At 48.3% G+C, this 20,019-nt stretch overlaps 1 protein-coding gene across 1 annotated transcript in view; it reads right to left on the bottom strand.

The window, feature by feature from the left end:
* Positions 1-20,019, bottom strand: part of LOC139385980 (GRB2-associated binding protein 2) — a 182,923-nt gene that overhangs the window by 39,660 nt on the left and 123,244 nt on the right. Inside the window, exons 3-6 of the mRNA XM_071131297.1 lie at positions 19,039-19,215; positions 18,811-18,889; positions 5,611-5,908; positions 4,324-4,696 (exon numbers count right to left, since the gene is read on the bottom strand). Coding sequence (XP_070987398.1) covers positions 4,324-4,696; positions 5,611-5,908; positions 18,811-18,889; positions 19,039-19,215 — 927 coding nt within the window. The remainder of the gene's footprint in view (positions 1-4,323; positions 4,697-5,610; positions 5,909-18,810; positions 18,890-19,038; positions 19,216-20,019) is intronic.

Raw genomic sequence — 20,019 nt, 5'->3', positions numbered from 1 at the left:
ATTCTGCAACAATATCCTCCATCTACAACATAAAACACCAAATAACGCATGCAGAGCAGAATTAGGACGATACCCACTAATTATAAAAATCCAGAAAAGAGCCGTTAAATTCTACAACCACCTAAAAGGAAGCAATTCCCAAACCTTCCATAACAAAGCCATCCCCTACAGAGAGATGAACCTGGAGAAGAGTCCCCTAAGCAAGCTGGTCCTAGGGCTCTGTTCACAAACACAAACAGACCCCACAGAGCCCCAGGACAGCAACACAATTAGAACTAACCAAATCATGAGAAAACAAAAAGATAATTACTTGACACATTGGACAGAATTGACCAAAAAACAGAGCAAACTAGAATGCTATTTGGCCCTAAACAGAGAGTACACATCGGCAGAATACCTGACCACTGTGACTGACCCAACGTTAAGGACATCTTTGACTATGTACAGACTCAGTGAGGATTGCCTTGCTATTGAGAAAGGCCGCCGTAGGCAGACATGGCTCTCAAGAGAAGACAGGCTATGTGCTCACTGCCCACAAAATGAGGTGGAAACTGAGCTGCACTTCCTAACCTCCTGCCCAATGTATTAGAGACATTACACAGACCCAGAAATGGTTAGAAAACAAATCCAATTTTGATAAACTTCCTACTGGGTAAAATATGACATTTGAAATGTCTTTATTAAAAAATATCTATATATTTATTTCACCTTTAATTAACCAGGTAGGACAGTTGAGAACATGTTCTCATTTATAACTGCGACCTGGCCAAGATAAAGCAAAGCAGTGAGACACAAACAACATACAGTCAATAACACAATTGAAAAAATCTATGTACAGTGTGTGTAAATGTAGAAGATTAGGGAGGTAAGGCAATAAATAGGCCATAGAGGTGAAATAATTACAAGTTAGCATTAACACTGGAGTGATAGACGTGCAGAAGATGAATGTAAGTAGAGATACTGGGGTGCAAAGGGAAAAAGAATAACAATATGGGGATGAGGTAGTTGGATGGGCTATTTACAGATGGGCTATATACAGGTACAGTGAACGGTAAGCTGCTCTGACAGCTTATGCTTAAAGTTAGAGAGGGAGATATAAGACTCCAGCTTCAGTGATTTTTTCAATTTATTCCAGTCATTGGCAGCAGAGAACTGGAAGGAAAGGAGGCCAAAGGAGGTGTTGGTTTTGGGGATGACAAGTGAGATATACCTGCTGGAGCACGTGCTACGGGTGGGTGTTGCTATGGTGACCAGTGAGCTGAGATAAGGCAGGGCTTAACCTAGCGAGAAAATACTTATAGATGACCTGGAGCCAGTGGGTTTGGCGACGAGTATGAAGCGAGGGCCAGCCAACAAGAGCATACAGGTCTCAGTGGTGGGTAGTTTATGGGGCTTTGGTGACAAAACGGATGGCACTGTGATAGACTGCATCCAATTCGCTGAGTAGAGTGTTGAAGGCTATTTTGTAAATGACATCGCCGAAGTCAAGAATCGGTAGGATAGTCAGTTTTACGAGGGTATATTTGGAAGCATGAGTGAATAATGCTTTGTTGCAAAATAGGAAGCTGATTCTAGATTTAATTTTGAATTGGAGATGTTGAATATGAGTCTGGAAGGAGAGTTACAGTCTAACCAGACACCTAGGTATTTGTAGTTGTCCACATATTCTAAGTCGGAACCATCCAGAGTAGTGATGCTAGTCACGCGGGCGGGTGCGGGCAGTGATCAGTTGAAGAGCATGTATTTGGTTTTACTAGCGTTTAAGAGCAGTTGGAGGCCACGGAAGGAGTGTTGTATGGCATTGAAGCTCGTCTGGAGGTTTGTTAACACAGTGTCCAAAGAAGGGACAGAAATATACAGAATGGTGTCGTCTGTGTAGAGGTGGATCAGATAATCATTAGCAGCAAGAGAGACATCGTTGATGTATACAGAGAAAAGAGTCGGCCTGAGAATTTAACCCCCCATAGAGAATTCCAGAGTTCTGGACAACAGGCCCTCCGATTTGACACACTGAACTCTGTCTGAGATGTAGTTGGTGAACCAGGCGAGTCAGTCATTTGAGAAACCAAGGCTGTTGAGTCTGCCGATAAGAATGCGGTGATTGACAGAGTCGAAGCCTTGGCCAGGTCGATGAAGACGGCTGCACAGTAATGTCTCATCGATGGTAGTTATGATATCGTTTAGGACCTTGAGCGTGGCTGAGGTGCACCCATGACCAGCTCGGAAACTAGATTGGATAGTGGAGAAGGTACGGTGGGATTCGAAATGGTCAGTGATCTGTTGATGAACATGGCTTTCAAAGACTTTAGAAAGGCAGGGCAGGATGGATATAGGTCTGTAACAGTTTGGGTCTAGAGTGTCTCCCCCTTTGAAGAGGGGGATGACCGCAGCAGCTTTCCAATCTTTAGGGATCTCAGACAATACGAAAGAGAGGTTGAACAGGCTGGTAATAGGGGTTGCAACAATTGTGGCGGATAATTTTAGAAAGAGAGGGTCCAGATTGTCTAGCACAGCTGATTTGTAGGGGTCCAGATTGTCTAGCACAGCTGATTTGTATGGGTCCAGATTGTCTAGCCCAGCTGATTTGTAGGGATCCAGATTGTCTAGCCCAGCTGATTTGTAGGGATCCAGAGTGTCTAGCCCAGCTGATTTGTAGGGATCCAGATTGTCTAGCCCAGCTGATTTGTAGGGGTCCAGATTGTCTAGCCCAGCTGATTTGTAGGGGTCCAGATTGTCTAGCACAGCTGATTTGTAGGGGTCCAGATTGTCTAGCCCAGCTAATTTGTAGGGATCCAGATTGTCTAGCCCAGCTGATTTGTAGGGGTCCAGATTGTCTAGCCTAGCTGATTTGTAGGGATCCAGATTGTCTAGCCCAGCTGATTTGTAGGGATCCAGGCCCAGCTGATTTGTAGGGATCCAGATTGTCTAGCCCAGTCCAGATTGTCTAGCCCAGCTGATTTGTAGGGGTCCAGATTGTCTAGCACAGCTGATTTGTAGGGGTCCAGATTGTCTAGCCCAGCTAATTTGTAGGGATCCAGATTGTCTAGCCCAGCTGATTTGTAGGGGTCCAGATTGTCTTGCACAGCTGATTTGTAGGGATCCAGATTGTCTAGCCCAGCTGATTTGTAGGGATCCAGATTGTCTAGCCCAGCTGATTTGTAGGGATCCAGATTGTCTAGCCCAGCTGATTTGTAGGGGTCCAGATTGTCTAGCACAGCTGATTTGTAGGGGTCCAGATTGTCTAGCCCAGCTAATTTGTAGGGATCCAGATTGTCTAGCCCAGCTAATTTGTAGGGGTCCAGATTGTCTAGCCCAGCTGATTTGTAGGGATCCAGATTTTGCAGCTTATTATTTTGGAACTTTTGTAAGTGTAATATTTACTTTTATTGTTTATTATCTATTTCACTTACTTTGTTTCCCATGCAAATAAACCTCTTAAATTTAAATTGAATTGAGAGAGTGAGAGAGAGAGGCCAGGCACTGTGAGTTAGCGAGAGAGAGAGAATAGTGAGAGAGAGAGAGAGAGACAATAGCGAGAGAGAGAGGCCAGGCACTATGTATGAGAGAGAGAGAGAGAGAATAGCGAGAGAGAGAGAGAGAGAGAATAGCGAGAGAGAGAGAGAGAGAGGCCAGGCACTATGTATGAGAGAGAGAGAGAGAGAGAATAGTGAGAGAGAGAGAGAGGGGCCAGGCACTATGTATGAGAGAGAGAGAGAGGCCAGGCACTATGTATGAGAGAGAGAGAGAGAGAGAATAGCAAGAGAGAGAGAGAGAGAGGCCAGGCACTAGGTATGAGAGAGAGAGAGAGAGAATAGTGAGAGAGAGAGGCCAGGCACGATGTATGAGAGAGAGAGAGAGGCCAGGCACTATGTATGAGAGAGAGAGAGAGAGAGAGAGAGAGAGAGAGAGAGAGAGAAGTGAGAGAGAGAGGCCAGGCACTATGTATGAGAGAGAGAGAGAGAGAGAGAGAGAGAGAGAGAGAGAGAGAGAGAGATGTAGTTTGGTAGAAGGAGAGAGATGTAGTTGACAGTAGTTTGGTAGAAGGAGAGAGATGTAGTTGACAGTAGTTTGGGAGAAGGAGAGAGCTGTAGTTGACAGTAGTTTGGTAGAAGGAGAGAGCTGTAGTTGACAGTAGTTTGGGAGAAGGAGAGAGATGTAGTTGACAGTAGTTTGGTAGAAGGAGAGAGATGTAGTTGACAGTAGTTTGGGAGAAGGAGAGAGATGTAGTTGACAGTAGTTTGGGAGAAGGAGATAGAGAACCAGTCCCTCTGTGTAGCTTGGTTAGGTAGCAGCTAAATAATGAGAATGAGAGCGTTGTAGTACCTCGATGTAACCTGCTGTTCTCCACGGCAGGCAGAGTGTTCCTCCTGGGTATAACCGACACAGTCGTGGTCACCTCTCCATTCTGCAGTGACCCCAGACAGCCCCCGCTCTCTGACCCCTGGCTGGGCTTGGGGGGCCGTGGAGGGGGTCCACTAGATGACTCGGAGCCAGACGGCGTCACGTTGTGGTTCTTATCGAACGTCCGGGGGATCTGGTAGAACGATCCGGGCGGGGTCGGGAGGTCGTAGTTGTCAGTCTGCCGGTCGTTGCTACGCTCGTTGCTGTGGTTATGGTCATTGCTGTGTCGGTCGTTACTGTGGTTACGGTCGTTGCCGGTGGCCAGGGTGTTGCAAGGCGTCTTGAAGGTGTACAGCTTTGTAAAGAAGAGAGAGAGAGCCCCAGGACAGCAACACAGTTAGAACCAACCAAATCATGTTGATGCCTGATGCTGCATCCACTATCTCTTAGCTGAGAGATAGATAGAGAGAGAGAAAAAGAGAGAGCGAGCGAAAGAGAGAAAGAGAGAGAGAGAGAGAGAGAGAGAGAGAGAGAAAGAGACCCAACCAAATCATGAGAAAACAAAAAGATAATTACTTGACACATTGGAAAGAATTAACAAAAAAACAGAGCAAACTAGAATGCTATTTGGCCCTAAACAGAGAGTACACAGTGGCAGAGTACCTGACCACTGTGACTGACCCAAACTTAAGGAAAGCTTTGACTATGTACAGACTCAGTGAGCATAGCCTTGCTATTGAGAAAGGCCGCCGTAGGCAGACATGGCTCTCAAGAGAAGACAGGCTATGTGCTCACTGCCCACAAAATGAGGTGGAAACTGAGCTGCACTTCCTAACCTCCTGCCCAATGTATGACCATATTAGAGAGACATATTTCCCTCAGATTACACAGATCCACAAAGAATTCGAAAACAAATCAAATTCTGATAAACTCCCATATCTACTGGGTGAAATACCACAGTGTGCCATCACAGCAGCAAGATTTGTGACCTGTTGCCACAAGAAAAGGTCATTAACTATTTGAACATAATATGACATTTATAAATATTATTTTGGAACTTCTGTTAATTCATTTTATGTTGTTTATTATCTGCTTCATTTGCTTTGTTGCTTGTTAACAAATAATTCCCTATAATAAAGCACATTAAATAGAAATTGAATCGAGAAAGTGAGAATAGCTAAATAAAATAGAATAAAATAACTTAAGTCAAAGGTAAAGTGTAACATAAAATAATAATAATAATAATAATAATAGTTAAAGAACACCAACCTCCTCATTCTCCTGCTGATCCATGTCTCCCAGGCGACTATGATCTGAGGGCCCCTCAGAGCTGTACCCCCTGGGTAGCACGTAGCCCTCCTGGGGGGAGTCTGGCCGTGTGGAGGACCTGGGCCCGACCGCAGAGGCCAGTTGGTGCTTGCCAGGTTTGGGCAGGCTGTAGAAGCCATGCAGCTGGGCGCCCATCCCGTTCAGACAGTGAGAGAAACCATGGGAGAACTTCTGCACCGCCGAGTCACTGCCCACAAACAGATTGCTACTGTGCTGTACCTGGGAGAAACTGGCACTCCTGGAGGAGTCAGACAAACATATGGACGAGACACACACACGCACACGCACACACACACACACACACACGTCAGTCTTCATTGTGCCTACCCATCCTCCACCAGGCAAAACAGAAGTTCTGACAGACAGGACGACATCTGCCATGCCAATCTCTGCCATGCCAATCTCTGCCATGCCAATCTCTGCCAGCAGCTCTCAGTCACATATTGCATTGAACTGGTTAACGACACATTATTCGCTTCGAGTGGAAGTTTCCCCTAGGTACAGACCCCAATCCTAACCGTGACCATTAGTGGGGGAAATACCCATCAGCATCTAGGGGGCAACTTCACCCTACACTAAATTACTCCCTGTTAATATTGAATATCCCTGCAGTTACCCAAACCGCCACTAGGGGAGAGTACAGTTCCTTCTGACATCTACGCAGACAAATGAAGTGTTCCTCGCTGTGTCTGTTTTTTTGGGATAAACAGAGGAAGCTCTGAAACAACTCTATGATATCTCAACACAGAGATGGAGTTGCAGGCTGGAGGTAGAAGACACAGAACTAGGATTCGATTGGCTAACCCCAAAATCTTAATACTACAACATGTAACTTTTTGGGCGTCGTGACCATAGAAATATGAGGTATAGATCTGTCATTCTCATTTTAAAGCCAGTCTAAGAAGCTATGTTCTATGTGTTTCTTTCTTCCCGTTCTTAAATTTTGTTTTTTCATCTTCAAACAGCTGATACAATATTTTTGCTTATAGAAAATATTTTTCTAATCCAATCAAATATTATTTGTCACATGTGTCGAATAGAACCTTACCGTGAAATGCTTATTTACAAGCCCTTAACCAACAATGCAGTTTTAACAAAAAATAAAATAGATAAGTCAATAATATGAAATAAAAGTAACAAATAATAAAAGAGCAGCAGTAAATAACAATAGTCTTTATATAGAGTCAATGTGGAGGCTACATACAGGGGGTACCGGTACAGAGTCAATGTGGAGGCTATATACAGGGGGGTACAGGTACAGAGTCAATGTGGAGGCTATATACAGGGTGTTACGGTACAGAGTCAATGTGGAGGCTATATACAGGGTGTTACGGTACAGAGTCAATGTGGAGGCTATATACAGGGGGGTACAGGTACAGAGTCAATGTGGAGGCTATATACAGGGGGTACCGGTACAGAGTCAATGTGGAGGCTATATACAGGGTGTTACGGTACAGAGTCAATGTGGAGGCTATATACAGGGGGTACCGGTACAGAGTCAATGTGGTGGCTATATACAGGGTGTTACGGTACAGAGTCAATGTGGAGGCTATATACAGGGGGTACCAGTACAGAGTCAATGTGGAGGCTATATACAGGGTGTTACGGTACAGAGTCAATGTGGTGGCTATATACAGGGTGTTACGGTACAGAGTCAACGTGGAGACTATATACAGGGTGTTACGGTACAGAGTCAATGTGGAGGCTATATACAGGGTGTTACGGTACAGAGTCAATGTGGAGGCTATATACAGGGGGTACCGGTACAGAGTCAATGTGGAGGCTATATACAGGGTGTTACGGTACAGAGTCAATGTGGAGGCTATATACAGGGTGTTACGGTACAGAGTCAATGTGGAGGCTATATACAGGGGGTACCGGTACAGAGTCAATGTGGAGGCTATATACAGGGGGTACCGGTACAGAGTCAGTGTGGAGGCTATATACAGGGGGTACCGGTACAGAGTCAATGTGGAGACTATATACAGGGGGTACCAGTACAGAGTCAATGTGGAGGCTATATACAGGGGGTACCGGTACAGAGTCAATGTGGAGGCTATATACAGGGGGTACCGGTACAGAGTCAATGTGGAGGCTATATACAGGGGGTACCGGTACAGAGTCAATGAGGAGGCTATATACAGGGGTACCGGTACAGAGTCAATGTGGAGACTATATACAGGGGGTACCAGTACAGAGTCAATGTAGAGGCTATATACAGGGTATTACGGTACAGAGTCAATGAGGAGGCTATATACAGGGGGTACCGGCACAGAGTCAATGTGGAGACTATATACAGGGGGTACCGGTACAGAGTCAATGTGCAGACTATATACAGGGGGTACCGGTACAGAGTCAATGTGCAGACTATATACAGGGGGTACCGGTACAGAGTCAATGTAGAGGCTATATACAGGGTATTACGGTACAGAGTCAATGTGGAGGCTATATACAGGGGGTACCGGTACAGAGTCAATGTGGAGACTATATACAGGGGGTACCAGTACAGAGTCAATGTGGAGGCTATATACAGGGGGTACCAGTACAGAGTCAATGTGGAGGCTATATACAGGGGGTACCGGTACAGAGTCAATGTGGAGGCTATATACACATGGTACAGAGTCAGTGTGGAGGCTATATACAGGGGGAACTGATACAGAGTCAATGTGGAGGCTATATACAGGGGGTACCGGTACAGAGTTAATGTGGAGGCTATATACAGGGGGTACCGGTACAGAGTCAATGTGGAGGCTATATACAGGGGGTACCGGTACAGAGTTAATTTGGAGGCTATGTACAGGGGGTACCGGTACAGAGTCAATGTGGAGGCTATATACAGGGTGTTACGGTACAGAGTTAATGTGGAGGCTATATACAGGGGGTACCGGTACAGAGTCAATGTGGAGGCTATATACAGGGGTTACCAGTACAGAGTCAATGTAGAGGCTATATACAGGGTGTTACGGTACAGAGTCAATGTGGAGGCTATTTACAGGGGGTACCGGTACAGAGTCAATGTGGAGGCTATATACAGGGTATTATGGTACAGAGTCAATGTGGAGGCTATATACAGGGGGTACCGGTACAGAGTCAATGTGGAGGCTATATACAGGGGGTACCGGTACAGAGTCAATGTGGAGGCTATATACAGGGGGTACCGGTACAGAGTCAATGTGGAGGCTATATACAGGGGGTACCGGTACAGAGTCAATGTGGAGGCTATATACAGGGGGTACCGGTACAGAGTCAATGTGGAGGCTATATACAGGGGGTACCGGTACAGAGTCAATGTGGAGGCTATATACAGGGGGTACCGGTACAGAGTCAATGTGGAGACTATATACAGGGGGTACTGGTACAGAGTCAATGTGGAGGCTATATACAGGGGGTACCGGTACAGAGTCAATGTGGAGACTATATACAGGGGGTACCGGTACAGAGTCAATGTGGAGGCTATATACAGGGGGTACCGGTACAGAGTCAATGTGGAGGCTATATACAGGGTATTATGGTACAGAGTCAATGTGGAGGCTATATACAGGGGGTACCGGTACAGAGTCAATGTGGAGGCTATATACAGGGGGTACCGGTACAGAGTCAATGTGGAGACTATATACAGGGGGTACCGGTACAGAGTCAATGTGGAGGCTATATACAGGGGGTACCGGTACAGAGTCAATGTGGAGGCTATATACAGGGGGTACCGGTACAGAGTCAATGTGGAGGCTATATACAGGGGGTACCGGTACAGAGTCAATGTGGAGGCTATATACAGGGGGTACCGGTACAGAGTCAATGTGGAGGCTATATACAGGGGGTACCGGTACAGAGTCAATGTGGAGGCTATATACAGGGGGTACCGGTACAGAGTCAATGTGGAGGCTATACACAGGGGGTACCGGTACAGAGTCAATGTGGAGGCTATATACAGGGGGTACCGGTACAGAGTCAATGTGGAGGCTATATACAGGGGGTACCGGTACAGAGTCAATGTGGAGGCTATACACAGGGGGTACCGGTACAGAGTCAATGTGGAGGCTATATACAGGGGGGTACCGGTACAGAGTCAATGTGGAGGCTATACACAGGGGGTACTGGTACAGAGTCAATGTGGAGGCTATATACAGGGGTACCGGTACAGAGTCAATGTGGAGGCTATATACAGGGTGTACCGGTACAGAGTCAATGTGGAGGCTATATACAGGGTATTACGGTACAGAGTCAATGTGGAGGCTATATACAGGGTTTTACGGTACAGAGTCAATGTGGAGGCTATATACAGGGGGTACCGGTACAGAGTCAATGTGGAGGCTATATACAGGGTATTACGGTACAGAGTCAATGTGGAGGCTATATACAGGGGGTACCGGTACAGAGTCAATGTGGAGGCTATATACAGGGGTACTGGTACAGAGTCAAAGTGGAGACTATATACAGGGGGTACCGGTACAGAGTCAATGTGGAGGCTATATACAGGGGGTACCGGTACAGAGTCAATGTGGAGACTATATACAGGGGGTACCGGTACAGAGTCAATGTGGAGACTATATACAGGGGGTACCGGTACAGAGTCAATGTGGAGGCTATATACAGGGTATTATGGTACAGAGTCAATGTGGAGGCTATATACAGGGGGTACCGGTACAGAGTCAATGTGGAGGCTATATACAGGGGGTACCGGTACAGAGTCAATGTGGAGGCTATATACAGGGGGTACCGGTACAGAGTCAATGTGGAGGCTATATACAGGGGGTACCGGTACAGAGTCAATGTGGAGGCTATATACAGGGGGTACCGGTACAGAGTCAATGTGGAGGCTATATACAGGGGGTACCGGTACAGAGTCAATGTGGAGGCTATATACAGGGGGTACCGGTACAGAGTCAATGTGGAGACTATATACAGGGGGTACTGGTACAGAGTCAATGTGGAGGCTATATACAGGGGGTACCGGTACAGAGTCAATGTGGAGACTATATACAGGGGGTACCGGTACAGAGTCAATGTGGAGGCTATATACAGGGGGTACCGGTACAGAGTCAATGTGGAGGCTATATACAGGGTATTATGGTACAGAGTCAATGTGGAGGCTATATACAGGGGGTACCGGTACAGAGTCAATGTGGAGGCTATATACAGGGGGTACCGGTACAGAGTCAATGTGGAGACTATATACAGGGGGTACCGGTACAGAGTCAATGTGGAGGCTATATACAGGGGGTACCGGTACAGAGTCAATGTGGAGGCTATATACAGGGGGTACCGGTACAGAGTCAATGTGGAGGCTATATACAGGGGGTACCGGTACAGAGTCAATGTGGAGGCTATATACAGGGGGTACCGGTACAGAGTCAATGTGGAGGCTATATACAGGGGGTACCGGTACAGAGTCAATGTGGAGGCTATATACAGGGGGTACCGGTACAGAGTCAATGTGGAGGCTATACACAGGGGGTACCGGTACAGAGTCAATGTGGAGGCTATATACAGGGGGTACCGGTACAGAGTCAATGTGGAGGCTATATACAGGGGGTACCGGTACAGAGTCAATGTGGAGGCTATACACAGGGGGTACCGGTACAGAGTCAATGTGGAGGCTATATACAGGGGGGTACCGGTACAGAGTCAATGTGGAGGCTATACACAGGGGGTACTGGTACAGAGTCAATGTGGAGGCTATATACAGGGGGTACCGGTACAGAGTCAATGTGGAGGCTATATACAGGGTGTACCGGTACAGAGTCAATGTGGAGGCTATATACAGGGTATTACGGTACAGAGTCAATGTGGAGGCTATATACAGGGTTTTACGGTACAGAGTCAATGTGGAGGCTATATACAGGGGGTACCGGTACAGAGTCAATGTGGAGGCTATATACAGGGTATTACGGTACAGAGTCAATGTGGAGGCTATATACAGGGGGTACCGGTACAGAGTCAATGTGGAGGCTATATACAGGGGTACTGGTACAGAGTCAAAGTGGAGACTATATACAGGGGGTACCGGTACAGAGTCAATGTGGAGGCTATATACAGGGGGTACCGGTACAGAGTCAATGTGGAGACTATATACAGGGGGTACCGGTACAGAGTCAATGTGGAGACTATATACAGGGGGTACCGGTACAGAGTCAATGTGGAGGCTATATACAGGGGGTACCGGTACAGAGTCAATGTGGAGGCTATATACAGGGTATTATGGTACAGAGTCAATGTGGAGGCTATATACAGGGGGTACCGGTACAGAGTCAATGTGGAGGCTATATACAGGGGGTACCGGTACAGAGTCAATGTGGAGACTATATACAGGGGGTACCGGTACAGAGTCAATGTGGAGGCTATATACAGGGGGTACCGGTACAGAGTCAATGTGGAGGCTATATACAGGGGGTACCGGTACAGAGTCAATGTGGAGGCTATATACAGGGGGTACCGGTACAGAGTCAATGTGGAGGCTATATACAGGGGGTACCGGTACAGAGTCAATGTGGAGGCTATATACAGGGGGTACCGGTACAGAGTCAATGTGGAGGCTATATACAGGGGGTACCGGTACAGAGTCAATGTGGAGACTATATACAGGGGGTACCGGTACAGAGTCAATGTGGAGGCTATATACAGGGGGTAACGGTACAGAGTCAATGTGGAGGCTATATACAGGGTATTATGGTACAGAGTCAATGTGGAGGCTATATACAGGGGGTACCGGTACAGAGTCAATGTGGAGGCTATATACAGGGGGTACCGGTACAGAGTCAATGTGGAGACTATATACAGGGGGTACCGGTACAGAGTCAATGTGGAGGCTATATACAGGGGGTACCGGTACAGAGTCAATGTGGAGGCTATATACAGGGGGTACCGGTACAGAGTCAATGTGGAGGCTATATACAGGGGATACCGGTACAGAGTCAATGTGGAGGCTATATACAGGGGGTACCGGTACAGAGTCAATGTGGAGGCTATATACAGGGGGTACAGGTACAGAGTCAATGTGGAGGCTATACACAGGGGGTACCGGTACAGAGTCAATGTGGAGGCTATATACAGGGGGTACCGGTACAGAGTCAATGTGGAGGCTATATACAGGGGGTACCGGTACAGAGTCAATGTGGAGGCTATACACAGGGGGTACTGGTACAGAGTCAATGTGGAGGCTATATACAGGGGGTACCGGTACAGAGTCAATGTGGAGGCTATATACAGGGGGTACCGGTACAGAGTCAATGTGGAGGCTATATACAGGGTATTACGGTACAGAGTCAATGTGGAGGCTATATACAGGGGGTACCGGTACAGAGTCAATGTGGAGGCTATATACAGGGGGTACCGGTACAGAGTCAATGTGGAGGCTATATACAGGGGGTACCGGTACAGAGTCAATGTGGAGGCTATACACAGGGGGTACCGGTACAGAGTCAATGTGGAGGCTATATACAGGGGGTACCGGTACAGAGTCAATGTGGAGGCTATATACAGGGGGTACCGGTACAGAGTCAATGTGGAGGCTATACACAGGGGGTACCGGTACAGAGTCAATGTGGAGGCTATATACAGGGGGGTACCGGTACAGAGTCAATGTGGAGGCTATACACAGGGGGTACTGGTACAGAGTCAATGTGGAGGCTATATACAGGGGGTACCGGTACAGAGTCAATGTGGAGGCTATATACAGGGGGTACCGGTACAGAGTCAATGTGGAGGCTATATACAGGGTATTACGGTACAGAGTCAATGTGGAGGCTATATACAGGGTTTTACGGTACAGAGTCAATGTGGAGGCTATATACAGGGGGTACCGGTACAGAGTCAATGTGGAGGCTATATACAGGGTATTACGGTACAGAGTCAATGTGGAGGCTATATACAGGGGGTACCGGTACAGAGTCAATGTGGAGGCTATATACAGGGGTACTGGTACAGAGTCAATGTGGAGACTATATACAGGGGGTACCGGTACAGAGTCAATGTGGAGGCTATATACAGGGGGTACCGGTACAGAGTCAATGTGGAGGCTATATACAGGGGGTACCGGTACAGAGTCAATGTGGAGGCTACATACAGGGGGTACCGGTACAGAGTCAATGTGGAGGCTATATACAGGGTGTACCGGTACAGAGTCAATGTGGAGGCTATACACAGGGTGTACCAGTACAGAGTCAATGTGGAGGCTATATACAGGGTGTACCGGTACAGAGTCAATGTGGAGACTATATACAGGGGGTACCGGTACAGAGTCAATGTGGAGGCTATACACAGGGTGTACCGGTACAGAGTCAATGTGGAGGCTATATACAGGGGGTACCGGTACAGAGTCAATGTGGAGGCTATATACAGGGGGTACCGGTACAGAGTCAATGTGGAGGCTATATACAGGGGGTACCAGTACAGAGTCAATGTGGAGGCTATATACAGGGGGTACCGGTACAGAGTCAGTGTGGAGGCTATACACAGGGTGTACCGGTACAGAGTCAATGTGGAGGCTATACACAGGGGGTACCAGTACAGAGTCAACGTGGAGGCTATACACAGGGTGTACTGGTACAGAGTCAATGTGGAGGCTATATACAGGGGGTACCGGTACAGAGTCAATGTGGAGGCTATATGCAGGGGGTACCGATACAGAGTCAATGTGGAGGCTATATACAGGGGGTACCGGTACAGAGTCAATGTGGAGGCTATATACAGGGTGTTACGGTACAGAGTCAATGTGGAGGCTATATACAGGGGGTTCCGGTACAGAGTCAATGTGGAGGCTATATACAGGGGGTACCGGTACAGAGTCAATGTGGAGGCTATATACAGGGGGTACCAGTACAGAGTCAATGTGGAGGCTATATACAGGGGGTACCAGTACAGAGTCAGTGTGGAGGCTATACACAGGGTGTACCGGTACAGAGTCAATGTGGAGGCTATATACAGGGGGAACCGGTACAGAGTCAATGTGGAGGCTATATACAGGGGGCACAGGTACAGAGTCAATGTGGAGGCTATCTACAGGGGGTACCAGTATAGAGTCAATGTGGAGGCTATATACAGGGGATACTGGTACAGAGTCAATGTGGAGGCTATATACAGGGGGTACCGGTACATAGTCAATGTGGAGGCTATATACAGGGTGTTACGGTACAGAGTCAATGTGGAGGCTATATACAGGGGATACCGGTACAGAGTCAATGTGGAGGCTATATACAGGGGGTACCGGTACAGAGTCAATGTGGAGACTATATACAGGGGGTACCGGTACAGAGTCAATGTGGAGGCTATATACAGGGGGTACCGGTACAGAGTCAATGTGGAGGCTATATACAGGGGGTACCGGTACAGAGTCAGTGTGGAGGCTATATACAGGGGGTACTGGTACAGAGTCAATGTGGAGGCTATTTACAGGGGATACCGGTACAGAGTCAATGTGGAGGCTATATACAGGGGGTACCGGTACAGAGTCAATGTGGAGGCTATATACAGGGGGTACCGGTACAGAGTCAATGTGGAGGCTATATACAGGGTGTTATGGTACAGAGTCAATGTGGAAGCTATATACAGGGTGTTACGGTACAGAGTCAATGTGAAGGCTATATACAGGGGGTACCGGTACAGAGTCAATGTGGAGGCTATATACAGGGGGTACCGGAACAGAGTCAATGTGGAGGCTACATACAGGGTGTTATGGTACAGGTTCAATGTGGAGGCTATATACAGGGGGTACCGGTACAGAGTCAATGTGGAGGCTATATACAGGGGATACCGGTACAGAGTCAATGTCGAGGCTATATACAGGGTGTTACGGTACAGAGTCAATGTGGAGGCTATATACAGGGGGTACCAGTACAGAGTCAATGTGGAGGCTATACACAGGGGGTACCGGTACAGAGTCAATGTGGAGGCTATATACAGGGTGATACGGTACAGAGTCAATGTGGAGGCTATATACAGGGGGTACCGGTACAGAGTCAATGTGGAGGCTATATACAGGGGGTACCAGTACAGAGTCAGTGTGGAGGCTATATACAGGGTGTTACGGTACAGAGTCAATGTGGAGGCTATATACAGGGGGCACCGGTACAGAGTCAATGTGGAGGCTATATACAGGGGGTACTGGTACAGAGTCAATGTGGAGGCTATTTACAGGGGATACCGGTACAGAGTCAATGTGGAGGCTATATACAGGGGGTACCGGTACAGAGTCAATGTGGAGGCTATATACAGGGGGTACCGGTACAGAGTCAATGTGGAGGCTATATACAGGGTGTTACGGTACAGAGTCAATGTGGAGACCATATACAGGGTGTTACGGTACAGAGTCAATGTGAAGGCTATATACAGGGGGTACCGGTACAGAGTCAATGTGGAGGCTATATACAGGGGATACCGGTACAGAGTCAATGTGGAGGCTATATACAGGGGGTACCGGTACAGAGTCAATGTGGAGACTATATACAGGGGATACCGGTACAGAGTCAATGTGGAGGCTATATACAGGGGGTACCGGTACAGAGTCAATGTGGAGACTTTATACAGGGGGTACCGGTACAGAGTCAATGTGGAGGCTATATACAGGGGGTACCGGTACAGAGTCAATGTGGAGGCTATATACAGGGGGTACCGGTACAGAGTCAATGTGGAGGCTATATACAGGAGGTACCGGTACAGAGTCAATGTGGAGGCTATATACAGGGGGTACCGGTACAGAGTCAATGTGCGGGGGCACCGGGTTAGTAGAGGTAATTGAGGTAATATGTCCATGTAGGTAGAGTTAAAGAGACTATGGATAGCTAATAAAACAGAGAGTAGCAGCAATGTAAAAGAGGGGGGGTGGGCAATTCAAATGGGTAGCCATTTGATTAGCTGTTCAGGAGTCATATGGCTTGGGGGTAGAATTTGTTAAGATGCCTTTTGGACCTAGACTTGGCACTCTGGTACTGCGTGCTGTGTGGTAGCAGATAGAACTGTCTATGACTGGAGTGGCTGGAGTCTTTCACAATTGTTAGGGCCTTCCTCTGACACCGCCTGGTATAGAGGTCCTGGATGGCAGGAAGCTTGGCCCCGGTGATGTACTGGTCCGTTCGCACTACCCTCTGTAGAACCTTGCGGTCAGAGGCCAAGCATTTGCCATACCAGGCATTGATGCAACCGGTCAGGATGTTCTCGATGGTGCAGCAGTAGAACCTTTTGAGGATCTCAGGACCCATGCCAAATCTTTTCAGTCTCCTGAGGAGGCCCTCTTCACGACTGTCTTGGTGTGTTTTGGACCATTCCAGTTTGTTGTTGATGTGGACGCCAAGGAACTTGAAGCTCTCAACCTGCTCCACTAAAGCCCCGTTGATGAGAATGGGGGCATGCTCGGTTCTCCTTTTCCTGTAGTCCACAATCATCTCCTTTGTCTTGATCATGTTGAGGGAGAGATTGTTATCCTGGCACCACACGGCCAGGTCTCTGACCACCTCCCTATAGGCCTATAGGACATCCAGGAGAATGGAAGGAGGGAGCCAACACAGTCAACCCTAACAGCCCACAGCAGAGACAGTCAGCCCTAACAGCCCACAGCAAAGACAGTCAGCCCTAACAGCAGAGACAGTCAGCTCTAACAGCAGAGACAGTCAACCCTAACAGCAGAGACAGTCAGCCCTAACAGCAGAGACAGTCAGCCCTAACAGCAGAGACAGTCAACCCTAACAGCAGAGACAGTCAACCCTAACAGCCCACAGCAGACAGTCAGCCCTAACAGCAGAGACAGTCAGCCCTAACAGCAGAGACAGTCAGCCCTAACAGCAGAGACAGTCAGCCCTAACAGCAGAGACAGTCAGCCCTAACAGCAGAGACAGTCAGCCCTAACAGCAGAGACAGTCAGCCCTAACAGCAGAGACAGTCAGCCCTAACAGCAGAGACAGTCAACCCTAACAGCAGAGACAGTCAACCCTAACAGTAGAGACAGTCAGCCCTAACAGCAGAGACAGTCAGCCCTAACAGCAGAGACAGTCAGCCCTAACAGCAGAGACAGTCAGCCCTAACAGCAGAGACAGTCAGCCCTAACAGCAGAGACAGTCAGCCCTAACAGCAGAGACAGTCAGCCCTAACAGCAGAGACAGTCAACCCTAACAGCAGAGACAGTCAACCCTAACAGCAGAGACAGTCAGCCCTAACAGCAGAGACAGTCAGCCCTAACAGCAGAGACAGTCAGCCCTAACAGCAGAGACAGTCAACCCTAACAGCAGAGACAGTCAACCCTAACAGCAGAGACAGTCAGCCCTAACAGCAGAGACAGTCAGCCCTAACAGCAGAGACAGTCAGCCCTAACAGTAGAGACAGTCAGCCCTAACAGCAGAGACAGTCAGCCCTAACAGCAGAGACAGTCAGCCCTAACAGCAGAGACAGTCAGCCCTAACAGCAGAGACAGTCAGCCCTAACAGCAGAGACAATACTTCTTATGAACCACATGTATTTTAAACCGACATGCTGTTTCTGCAGTGCAAGGCTCTATGAAACTAGATGCTGATCACATCTAATTGTGACGTGTTTTAGGGAGAAATAATGCATCACTATGACATGATTATACAGTCATCAGGTTTTGATAGTGGGGGGTGGGATGTAGTCTATGGTTGACTAAACGAGGTCAGTCGTTGCCTGAGGAATCCCTGCCTCTACACGAGACACGGTCTCCATGGTGGACATAAGTGTGATGCAAAGACTGCCAGGCACTCAGCCAGCCCAGGGGGGGTCTCAGCCATTCCTAGATGGGCTCAATTACTTCCATTGTTACGAAGATAGTTAAGATAGCACGCACGCACGCATGCACACGCACACACACACACACACACACACACACAGTTCTGGTGCCTGGCCATATACTGTGATCTAGAAGCCTGGCTAGAGTATAGTAGGCCTCCTGCCCCGCCCCCAACACCAGAGACCACAGAAATAGAACCACTAGAATGGGTATCCCTGATCACATCATAATGGGTGGACTAGTGGACATGCTAGTGATGATGTTTTCTATGGTAGTGGCACCCCAGAGAGCTGCCAGCCTGCTACGCTGTTACATCCAGGAAGTGAACTGAGTCTGTATGTTGACCCGTTGCACTATGGGGTGAGGGTAAGTGACAGGAAGTCACACACACAGAAACACCCTGACCACCTTACCGTGCGCTCTCAGTCTTCCTGCTCATGCACTGATGCAGTAGAAGATAGTCCTGTGGTGCGCTGTTGGACAGGGAGCCCCCTGCAAGAAGAGGACCACACTCCCTTGTTAAACTTTGTGTTACTATCCTCAGTGATTTTAAATGCATTGTGTCCACATGTGTGTTTAAATTTGATATTATTATTATTATTTATTTTATTTTATTACAACCGGATCAAAACCATGGTTACCGTGGTGACTGTGCGACCCACCGTGACGGACCGGGACGTCGAAGGTGAACAGGACGGGCTGGGAAGAGTGGACTGGAGCGGACGACTTACGCTCTCTGGTCAGTGGGGTCAGGGAACTGGAACTGGACAGGTCTGCTGCCAGGGAACGGCCCATATGAGCTGTAGAGGACCGGCCGTCTGTCAGGAGAAAACAACGATGGTGTCAAATCCCACAGCTAGTTGATATGGCTAAGTGTTATTATTGTTGAGGATCTAGCATCTGTAGGAGAGGAGAGGAGAGGAGAGGAGAGGAGAGAGATGGATAGGGAGGAGATGGATAGGGAGGAGATGGATAGGGAGATGGATAGGGAGGAGAGGGGGGATAGGGAGAAGAGGGGAGCAGAAGAGAGGAGAGGGGAGGAGATGAGAGGAGAGGAGAGGGATAAGGAGGAGATGGATAGGGAGGAGATGGATAGGGAGGAGATGGATAGGGAGGAAAGGGATAGGGAGGAGAGGGATAGGGAGATGGATAGGGAGGAGAGGGGTAGGGAGATGGATAGGGAGGAGAGGGGGGATAGGGAGAAGAGGGGATCAGAGGGGGGGATAGGGAGGAGAGGGGTAGGGAGATGGATAGGGAGGAGAGGGGGGATAGGGAGAAGAGGGGAGCAGAGGGGGGGGATAGGGAGGAGAGGGGAGGAGAGGGGTAGGGAGATGGATAGGGAGGAGAGGGGAGGGAGATGAATAGGAAGGGGAGGGATAGGGAGGAGAGGGGAGGGAGATTAATAGGAAGGGGAGGGAAAGGGAGGAGAGGGGAGGGAGATGTATAGGAAGGGGAGGGATAGGGAGGAGAGGGGAGGGAGGTGTATAGGAAGGGGAGGGATAGGGAGGAGAGGGGGGAGAGGTGAGGGGATGAATAGGAAGGGGAGGGAAAGGGAGGAGAGGGGAGGGAGATGAATAAGAAGGGGAGGGATAGGGAAGGATAGGGAGGAGTGGGGAGGGAGA

Source organism: Oncorhynchus clarkii, chromosome 27, assembly GCF_045791955.1.
Source record: "Oncorhynchus clarkii lewisi isolate Uvic-CL-2024 chromosome 27, UVic_Ocla_1.0, whole genome shotgun sequence".
Lineage (NCBI taxonomy): Eukaryota > Metazoa > Chordata > Actinopteri > Salmoniformes > Salmonidae > Oncorhynchus > Oncorhynchus clarkii.
Note: the sequence above shows the minus strand (reverse complement) of the source record. Positions and strands in the feature narration are given on the sequence as shown.